Consider the following 10,441-nt stretch of genomic DNA (forward strand, 5'->3'; position numbering starts at 1 on the left):
TGTTCCAAAAATATCAGTGTGTGAGTGCTGGGCTCGGGACAAGGGCTGGGGCTCAGACTGTTGAAGGCTGACAGCATTTCCTGGGTGCTAGAGGGGAGCAAGGGATGCTGCCTCACATCAGAGAATGATCCCTCAGGCCAATAGATCCCACCTTGCTCTGGGCTGGCAGCATGTGTGAGATCAGCCCTGCGCTTCATCACTGTCTGCTCATGGTAAAAAATCATGGAATCATGGAGTCATTTAGGTTGGAAAAGATCAACCATTAACCCAGCTCTGTCAAGTATAATTGTGCCAAGGAGGTGGGGGTGCTGGGATGGACATCAGAGCAGACTAAGAGGAAGCAGACTGTCAGGAGACGGCAGGAATCAGCTGATGAGATTGTTTGAGGGAATGTTCCCCTTCCCTGCGGCTCGTGGCACGTGCACCATGGCTCACACCATGTCCAGCTGGACACCATACCCACTGTTGATCCTCTTCCCCCTGCCCTTTGCAGATGATCCGATCACTGAAGAAGGCGATGGCGCCGGTCCTGAGCGATGTGTCCGTGGAGTGGGTCTTTCCTGAGAGCACTGAGGTCTTGGTGTCCCCTGTCAGCAGCAGCTGCCTGTTCCCTGGTGACCGCCTGGTCAGCTACGGTGTCATCTGCGACACCTCCCCGTACCTCTCCAACCCCAGATCTGTGAGTCTGCGGGGCTGTCCCGGGACAGGGGGGTCTGTGCGTGGTCAGGGGGTGTCTCCTGCTTCCCAGCTGTGTCCTTAAGGGAGGTGATGGGCGGGACTTTGGGGGCAGTAGTGGCTGAGGATGTTGGTGCAGCCTGTCTCAGCTGGGAGCCGGTGGACAGACACGGTGGTGGGACCTGTTCCCTCTCTGTGCTTCCCCCCAGGACAAGAGGCGGCGGTACAGCATGATGCACTCCCAGGAGTCGGGCAGCTCTGTTTTCTTTCACTCCCAGGAGGAGGGAGCAGGCCTGGAGAGCTGGAACTACTCCAGAGACTCGGAGGGGTCCTGCCCCGCCGAGCACTCCCCCGACCACCTGGGCGTGGGCAGAGATCCTGGGGGAGAGTCGGACATGGACACGGGTCAGATTTTCCTCTGTACATGCTGGGGGGTGATGCCCCTGTCTCTCTAATCAAGCTCCTCTCACTGCTCCCCCATTTTTTTTGCCTGATTTATACATATCTTCAGCTGCAAAGAGCTGGAGGAGTTTGCAGGAGAGATGACAGATCTCCTGAGGCTTGAGCAAGTCTGCTTTGGATGTTGTATCCAAACCTGTCAGGAAATCAAGGGAAGTCCTGGTGAGCTGGGTTCCCTGGAGATTTTCAAAGCAGCTTTAGCTTTAGCCACATAATTATTTACAAACTTCCCAAGCAGTGTGAGGAGGAGTGGAGTGAGCAAATGGGTATCCCTGCTAGACCATCCCTGTACCTGCAAAGCAGCTTCCCAGTCAGGAGAGGGGGAGAACGGATCCAAAGCCCTCTCCCCAGGGTGTCACTCCCCCCCACCATGGCCTGGCTGGGTGTTTGTTTCAGCAGCATGTGGCATAAAGCAGCTGGTTGCACCCTGGAGCTGGGGAAACCTCTGTTACTCATGGGATGTTCTTCCCTTTTATTCCAAGAGGATCTGTACTGTGCATCCCCTCAAACTTGTCAAAAGCAATGAGAAATCATGTCTTTCCAAGGCAAATTTTAGTCTTGCTCTGACAGGAGCGTGTCTGCACTAATTAAATTTCATTAGTAAACCCTTTGTCTTCTCCAGGGAGGTTTGGGGAAATGCAGTCAGGCTTTTTTTGGCTGAAAACTCCTCAGACAAAACCTTCCCAACCTGCTCTCTTGACATACCCAGGAATTTTGTGTTTCTATTTCCTTTTGTGGTTTCGTTGCTTTGCTTAAAACTTTGCAGGGCTGAGTGTGGCCCCCTGAGCTTTGGCAGGACCTTGGTGAGGGCTCCCTGCCTCCCAGTGTGAGCCACGGGGGTGATGCTGGCTGATCCCACTCCGGAGTGGAGCTGATCCTCTCTCCCACCGTTCAGGAATGGACGTGAAGGCTCTGTCCAGGAGACGGGCATACAGCACCACCCAAATCTCCGACCACGAGCCCCGCAGGAAGGTGCCCACAGCCAGCGATCCTGGCACAGCCCTGGTGAAAAACCCCCTCCGGAAAACCCACCTGCAGGACCTGCAGCAGGTCAGCCCCGAGCCCTGGCAGGTGGATTTCCAGGTAGGTGATCCCCTGAGAGGCTTTGCCTGCAGGTGAAAGCCAGCAAGGAGAAGGAGGAAAATATCAGGTGGAGAAGAGTCTGAAGGAAAGGGCCTGACTCATGCTTGTCCTAAAATATTGATATAGCTATAGGTAATAGATATAGCTCTGCAGCACATCAGGAACACTGGGGAAACGAGCCAAGCAAGGAGCAGAGTGCCATCCTATATCCCATAGCAGTCCCTCCCCATGGGAGCCTGCTTTTTCCCTGCTTCCCTTCCCCTTAGCAGCCTGTGCTTTGCCTTGCTGCTCCTCTGGCCCTTCTTACCTCCCTACAATTTAGGATTCAATCCTCCCCATGGCTGTGGCGCTTCTGTACCTGGCAGGGAAAAGGAATTCAGTGCCAAAGCAGATTCCCAGCTGGATCCATCGCCTTAGACAGCATTGGGATGAGATGTGAACCTGTGTGATGATACATCTGCTGAACAGGGTTTTGTCCCCTACCTGCAGCAGGTGGAATTTGGGCAGATTTTTTAGCTGATCTTTGGGAAGGATAGGGATGGTTTTCTCTCATCCTTGGCATTGCCAGGATGCTCTGCTCTGCAATCAGCATCTGCAGGGCTGGGAGGACCAGCAGCACTTGTGTTCCCATGGAAACTCAGAGATGTCGGGGACTTTGATTTCCCCTCTATTGTGGGTTAGAGATCACTGGGTGAGGAGTGGGAGGGGAGATGAGGGGGCAAAGGAGAAAGCAGGGCCAGGGCTCCAGAGGGAGGGATGAGACTTCTGCCCTCAGGCTGCAGCAGTGAGGGTGGTGAACAGCATCAGTGACCAAGAACAAGTAGGTTTTAGGGCTACTGGCACCATTCCCTGTATTGGGAATGTCCCCAGAGCATCCTCCTGTCCTCAGTTTGCAGGCAGGGGTGGAACTGACTCCCTTCTGGAGGGCAATAAATGGTTAACAGCATGCAGCCTGCTCTTAATTAAATGCAGCCTGGTTTTGCTATCCCTCCTGCTGCCAGGGCTCCCAGCAGCTCTCCCAGCTCCCAGTCCTGCTGCCAGGGCTTGACATTTTCAGGGGTGTGAAGCCGAGCCCTCAGCTCATCTCCACGCTTGCCATGCTGGGAAGGAAAGGTCAGCACCAGCCACGGGCAGCTTCAACCCCCAGCTCCATTCCCAGCTGGTTTCCTCTGGCTGGGAGGAGAGCTTGGGCAGGAGAAGGAGCAGGTTTGGAACAAAAAGGGTCTGGCAGGATGTGTAAATATTAGCTTGGTAGATCACACCTGAAGCTGCCCGGCTCCCAGTTTTGCTGGTGGTGTCATAGAAGAACAAAATTTAGGTGGTGGTGGTGGAGGTCATATATGTCTGTCACTCAGAGAAAGCATCCTTCCATCCATCACATTCTACCACCTCTTTTCCTTGCTGGTGATGTCCTAGAATATAGAGTCTGTCTGTTTTAGAGGAATTTTCCCACAGCCCTGGGGACAGGGATGAAACCCAGGCCTTGCAGAGGGGAACATCCCTGTGGAATGTGGCACCAGAGGTGCTGGAGTGGGGGATTCATGTCTCCTGAAAGTGGAGAAACAGTCTCATAAAAAAAAAAAAAAAAAAAAAAAAAAAAAAAAAAAAGGAATTTTTATCTTTTTATCTTTTTCCTCCCATCCTCTGCACCTCTCTCCTTTCGTTACTAAGCAACTGGTCCTTGATCTTTCTGTCTCTCTTCTTTTCTTTGGTTCCCAAGTGAAGTCATTAAAATGTCTGGAGGGATGAAACTCATATTTCACCTTCTGTGTGTCTGGGGAAGGAGCCCCTGGGGCCAGAGTCCCTTGGGGACACCCCAAGGTCTGGTGGAGGGCTTTGTCTGGGTACAGATCCCAGCCAGGAATGGGCAGAGGGAGAACCTGTGTGATTGCATCCTTTGCAGGGGTCAGGCAGGGAGGAGATGGGATCAGAGGGGCAGAGCAGGTCTGTGCCCTTGGCTCCAGCCAGATCCAGCCCTAACATCTGCTCTGCTCACAGCCCCTCCCGGCCATCCCACATGGCTCTGCCCCCAGGACCCGTGGCACAGGCGCCCGGCGCCCGGCCCTGCTCCAGCACAGCTGTGTGTCCTTCTGCCACGACACCACCGCCCCGGCACTGCCCGACGGGCTGCAGGACGCCCCGGGAAGGGGCTTGGGAGCCCTGGATGCCATCAGGAGCCTGTGCTCCTCGTCAGACAGCCGGAGCCCCGGGGATCTGGGTAGGTGGGAGAGGGGGAGGCATGGCCAGCCTCACCTGTCTGTGCCGGGGTCTGGTGGCATTGCATTGCGCCCTGTGCCACCATGTGAAAATTGGGAAGGATTAATTATGGTTTTGTGGTGCCAGCGGGGAATTCAGCTCCCAGGGAGGTGGTTAATGATCTGCCTCTCCCCTCTCTGCAGAGTCTGCCCAGCATCCATCCCTCACCTTTGAGACAGAGACCTCCTCTGACTGGGAGCCCCAGGACCTGGATATCGGCACTGCCTGCAGCTCCCCGTGCTCCCCCAGGACCCTCTGCAAGGCAGTGGTCAAGGGGCTGAGGAACAATGAGCCTGTGCAGTGGGAAGTCACGTTTGATATCCATCCTCTGTTCCGGGAGCGGGAGAGCCAGGAGGATGGTGACACAGACCTGTGGAGTGAGACCTTCCACCACCTGGCAGCCCAGTCACTCATCCAGGACTTCGAGCAGCTCGCCGAGAGGGAGTGTGAAATCGAGCATGGTAATGCACAGCTGGCTGCAGGCAGACCCTGCCTGACCTCGGGAAGGTTTTCCAGCACTCTCAGCAGCCTCTGGAGTGAAAACAAAAGCTGCTGGTGGTGAAATATTAGAATGTCTCACACAACTCCTAAATAACACCCCTCTTCAGCTCCCTTGTGCTCTTCTACTTCTGCAGCCTTGCTGCACATGATTATTCCTGAACTCATGTTCCTTCCCTCTCCTCAGGAGCAGGGGTTGGACGATGAGCAGGTTGATGATCCTTGAGAGTCCCTTCTGACTGTATGTTCCATGATTCTGTGATCCCTCTGCTTCATGCATGAGGTAACATGGTTATTTTTAAGGAGTTGGTCACTTGGAGCTGGGAAGTGGCATCCAACTCCAGCAGCAGCCACACATCACTGCCCTAGGCCACCCTGGACTGTGTCAGCCCTGTCCTCCATGAAGTGCGTCTGGGCTTGTAAAATGAGAGCAGGAGTAGCAGTAGGCAGAGTTTAGAGAGGTAAAGGGATACAGCCCCTGCTGGCATGGATCCCCAAGCATGGAGATGGGTCTGGGAGCTGGGTGTGAGGGGTGGGGGAGCCCTTGGGGCCCGAGGACTCTGACCCCGCTGTCCCTCCCGTGGCAGGGTCTGGGCGACGGTTCCAGCTCAGTGCTGTCCACACCAGCAAGGCCTGTAACATCATCAGCAAGTACACAGCCTTCGTGCCTGTGGACCTGAGCACCAGCTCCTACCTGCCCACCCTGGTCCAGTACACCCACACAGGTAACGTGGGGCTGGACAGGGGTGGAACCTTGTCCTGGCAGGGAAGGCGGCACTGATAAACATCTCTCAGGGCAATGAAGCCACAATGTGCTATGAATTTGGCACCAGACCCGTACCCGAGGCTGTGGCCAAGCTCTTGGTGGCACAAACCTCTTCCCATGGCCAGGGAAAAGGTCTGCTCTGAGGTCTGCATACCCAGAGATGACCAGAGAATCACGTAATGTTTTGGGTTGGAAGAGATCTTAAAGCTCATCCTATTCCACCCCCTGCCACCACCTCCACTATCCAAGGCTGCTCCAATCTCTGTCCTTCCTGGCCTTGGACACGAGGGAGCATCTCCAGCTTCTCTGGGCCACCTGTGTGAGGGCCTCACCACTCTCATATCAAATAATTTCTCTCCAATAGCCCATCTAAACCTACTCTCTTCCAGTTTGAAGTTATTCCCTCCTTGTCCTGTCACTCCAGTTCTTGACCAAGCTCATCCCATGGTTTCATTGCCATCATCTCTGTGCCAGCCCCTCTCTAACACTGGCCATTCTCTTCTCTTGTACTAAGGAGCAACATCCAAGCAAGGCAACCAGAGGAAACAGAAGAGTTCAGGAAGCAGAAGACATCGTGGCTGTTCCCCTGGGCGTCCTCAGTCAGCATGTGGCCAGAACGGAGACTATGGATTTAACAGCATGAGTAAGGTTCCCTGGGATTTTATCTCCTTCCTGGTGTTAGAGATCTCAGTGGTTTGGGACACCTTCTCTGGTCTTTTTAAATTCTGCCTTCCCCTTTGCATGCAGTGCTCACCAGACAGGCTGGGGCTGCTCCCCTTGAATGGAAGCTTCAAATTCTCCCAAAGCCCTGAGATGGCAGGTTGTGCTGCTGACAGCACTCGGGAGTTAATTGGCAGCCGTACCGCGGGTAGCACGGAGGATGAAACGAGTGTAATTAGAGGCAGGGGGGATGTGAGACACTCACTTGTCACCAAATCCTTCACTAATGAAGACGAGTTGGATCAGACCTTGTCTGGCACTGTCAGAGCCGGAGCTGGATTAACAGAGCCCCAAAGAGGCTCATTAACCCCATCGTGCCCTGGGAGGGAAGGTGCTGGTTTTGGCTGGGTGCTGTTGCTGATGTGGTTCCTCAGTTGCAGATGCTGAGGAGAGCAGCCCCTCACCCTCCAACACCCTGTCCTCATCTGCCTGGGAGCACTGCCATGTTCCTGAAGGTAGGGAAAGAGCTGCTGGCACTTGGTGCAGCTCCATCGAGTCTGTGGTTTGGGCTTCTGCTGAGTTTTGGGGAATTTTATAAAAATGTATTACCTAAAACTATGCTTGTGAGCACAGGGCCTGACTCATTCTGAGGTGCAAAGGATGGAACCTGATGTGGCTTTTGGTATAAATCTCCCACAGGTTAATTTTTAAGAGGTGTAAAAATTTTATTATCTGTATAGGAAAAATGAGGCAAGGGGAGAGGAAGAATTTTGCCAAAGATTCAGCAGCCAAACAAGCCCATGTCCCAGGACCTTGACTCTGCTCCCTTTTGCTCCCCTGTAGCACCTTGTAACCCCATCACTGTGTTTCTCCCCAGGGCCTCTCCACAGCCTGTCTGCTTCCTCTGCACAAGCCCAAAAATCCATCGAGAGGCTCTTTGCTGCCAGGTATGAGCCAGCTCGACCTTCCTCTGACCTCAGCAGGTGCCTTTCACCTGTGTGGGTCTGATGTGAACACAAGCCAGAGGGAGAGGAGGAACCCCAAGGGTAGCAGCTGGAGCTAGGACTGAGTGTGGTGCCAGTGTCTGGGGAGCAGGGGTGATTTCGGATGGGAGGGTGGGTGTCAGGATGAGCACAGAGGTCACTGACACCTTTTCATCCTTTCGCAGGCTGACCCTCAATAAAACCATGCTGCTGGTTCGAGCTGCCAAAGGCTTCATGAGTAAATCTCCAAGCAGAGGGAACAAAGCCGGCTCTGAGGGTGACAGTGAGAGCATGGACTACCTTCCCCTGGTGAGCAGCTCCTCCCTGGGTCTTGTTGGGGTTGTGTGGTCACTGCAGGGGAGTAGAGGAAGATCCCCCAAATCTTCCTCCTGCTGTTTCTGACAACCATGTCCAGTGACCTGCTCAGAGATGGAGAGCTGTTTCACCCATACACGCCTTTTTCCTGAGCTACCCACAAGTGGTTGGTGTACAGAGCTTCCCTTTGTGCCCACCACCCCTTGCAGGTGTCCCTGCAGCTGGCCTGCGGTGCCTTCCTTCTGAATTCAGCCTTCTGCAACGCCGTCAACATCCCCATGGAGAAGCTGAAGTGGACATCACCCTTCGCCTGCCACCGCCTGTCCCTCAGCCCCTCCTACAGCAGCAGGAGGAGCAGCCCCGGCTCGGAGCACAAAGTCCTGAGTGGGCAGGGGAAGGGCCCCTCCACTGGAGCCCCGGCTCGGGGAGCAGCGCCGGAGGACGCCGGCCGCCCTCGGCACCTGTCGGGCAGCGCGGCCGAGAGCATCTCCCGAGCCCTGAGAGCCGAGAAGGAGCTGTGCCCCCCGGCCATCACCATCCGCAGCTTCTCCTCCCCCGCCGGCAGCGGCCGGGGCTGGGACACGGCCGGCTCCGAGCTCCAGGCTTTGCTCTGTGAGCTGGAGCTGCAGCAGCAGACGGAGCCCGAGGGGATGCTCTGGGCCACGGCTGTGGCCCTGGCCTGGCTGGAGCACAGCTCAGCCTCCTACTTCATCGAGTGGGAGCTGGTGGCTGCCAAAGCCAGCCTGTGGCTGAGCGGGCAGGACTTCCCCCAGGGATCCAGCCTGGCCACGGTGAAAGCTGCAGCCCAGCAGCTCTTTGTGCTGCTCCGGCACTGGGATGAGAACCTGGAGTTCAACCTGCTGTGCTACAACCCGGGCAGCGTGTAAGAGGAGGAGGAGGGAGGCTCGGGCAGATCAGTGAGGGCACGGGAACAGGGATTTATCCTTAAGGAAATGCCTCCAAGGAGCTCAGCTCCTCTGCTGCAGAGATGTATGTGTTTATTAGAGCAAACCCTGCAAAAAGAGCAGCCTGGGCAAAATCCTGCACTCAGCAGTCAGGATTTTGCCCTAGAAGGGAATCTACCACTGCCTGCAGTAGATGCTTTTTATTTTCAGCTAGATCAGCATTTCCACCTACAGCAGTTCCCTCTGATCCTGGTTTCTTCTGGTCCAAGCCCAGTCTCCAGAGCAGATCTTGTGGCCTGCTCCACTTTCCCTGTCCTTGCTTCGATGCCTCTTCCAGCTCTGAATCACTGCCAAGCCCCTACTGCAGCCCCTCAGCCCCGAATCCCTGCTTTCCTGAGGCTTCTGCCTGGCTCCTGCCATCTCAGATGGTTTTCAGAGAAGGCAAAGGTCTGACAACATGCTCATCTCATGGATAAAAGGGAATCTGAGCTGGGAATGAGCATGTGAGAGCAGCCCCGCTGTCACAGCCAGGAGAATGGAGCCCAGCCACACACAAACAACCCGGGCCAGTTGGAGGCTGGGACCAAACCCCATCACATCCACACAGTGCTGGGCTCCCTCAGGCCCTCTGCAATCCCAGCAGGAGTTTGTGAGATCCCTTGCAGCCAATGTGTGCCTTTGGAGCTTCACAGGCAGAGCCAGGGTCCGGGATTGAAGTGCCTACAGGGGGAGTTGTGTGCCACTGTCCCCAGAGTGGCTGCAGTGCCCGTGGAGCCCGTCCGGAACCCGCTGCCTTTTGCTCCCTCCCTTGGCATGTAGCAGCCTTGCCTGGCCCAGCAGGCTTCTGTCTGGTGTCTGTGTGTCCAGGGTGACACAGGAGGGAAAGCAGTGCTTGGGACCATGAGCACCCCTCTGATCTCTCTCTGGTGTCACCTCTCCAAGGTCCCCAGGACCGTGCTCCCCCAGAGCATCCCTCTGGTCTCTGCTCTCCGTGTGGCCTCTCCAGGGTCCCCAAGATTATCCCTCTGGTTTCACCTCTCTCGTGTCTCCAGGAGCTTCCCTCTGGTCTCTGCTCTCAGTGTCAGCTCTCTGGGTTCCCCAGAACCTCGAGCACCCCTCCAGTGTCTGCTTTGATGTCACCTCTCTGAGGTCCCCAGTGTGGCAATGCTCAGTGGTGCTGCAGGTGCTGCGGATTCACCGCTCGGGTGCCTCGGCACAGTCGTGTTCTCTGTTGTTGCAGAAGTGTTGTTGTCCCAGTAAATCACAGCCTACTGTGCTTCCCAGTGTGAGTTCTTTCTTTTGGGGTGGGTTCTTGGTGGGTTTCCCTGGGGTCACCCCAGCTGGTTGGAGCACTATGTAGCTGTTCAGTAAAACACCCCCCCAAAAACCCCCATGATGATTTAGTGTGTGAGTTTAGGTCTGGGTTTAGTTAGTTTTGGGGAGCTGTGTTTTGCAAACTCTGGATTGAACATTTGGTAAACTGATGCATCCAGGATTTAAAAAAAACAAGGGAAATTCGGTTTAATTATTCTCTGAGGCAGAGATGGAGCTGGGAAATCTGCTGTCTTTCTCTGCATAGTTTAACCTGTTACCTTGGTCAGTGCAAGGAAGCAGAAATCCCACACCTTCCTTAATTAGTATTGTAATTACAGGAATTGATAAAGCAGCCATTGTGTTTTCCAATCCAAAGCAGGACATACAAGCTCTGCCATCCTTTATCTTCCCCTTGGCAAGCAAGGAGCCCCTCAGCTGCCCTCCTGCTTTTAGTGACCTCTGTATCTATACATATATCACAAAAAATGGACACTTCTAGCCCAATTTCCTCCCTCTGGACTCCATCT

At 54.9% G+C, this 10,441-nt stretch overlaps 1 protein-coding gene across 1 annotated transcript in view; it reads left to right on the forward strand.

The window, feature by feature from the left end:
* The window catches only part of VWA5B1 (von Willebrand factor A domain containing 5B1), a 29,819-nt gene extending 19,944 nt beyond the window's left edge, over positions 1-9,875 (forward strand). The window contains exons 14-24 of the mRNA XM_030289403.4: positions 494-679; positions 885-1,080; positions 2,030-2,217; positions 4,216-4,435; positions 4,617-4,934; positions 5,559-5,696; positions 6,252-6,380; positions 6,832-6,912; positions 7,275-7,344; positions 7,566-7,689; positions 7,905-9,875. Coding sequence (XP_030145263.4) covers positions 494-679; positions 885-1,080; positions 2,030-2,217; positions 4,216-4,435; positions 4,617-4,934; positions 5,559-5,696; positions 6,252-6,380; positions 6,832-6,912; positions 7,275-7,344; positions 7,566-7,689; positions 7,905-8,582 — 2,328 coding nt within the window. The 3' untranslated portion in view covers positions 8,583-9,875. The remainder of the gene's footprint in view (positions 1-493; positions 680-884; positions 1,081-2,029; positions 2,218-4,215; positions 4,436-4,616; positions 4,935-5,558; positions 5,697-6,251; positions 6,381-6,831; positions 6,913-7,274; positions 7,345-7,565; positions 7,690-7,904) is intronic.
* The last annotated feature ends 566 nt before the right edge of the window (positions 9,876-10,441 follow it).

Source organism: Taeniopygia guttata, chromosome 21 (genome assembly GCF_048771995.1).
Source record: "Taeniopygia guttata chromosome 21, bTaeGut7.mat, whole genome shotgun sequence".
NCBI classification, from domain to species: Eukaryota; Metazoa; Chordata; class Aves; order Passeriformes; family Estrildidae; genus Taeniopygia; species Taeniopygia guttata.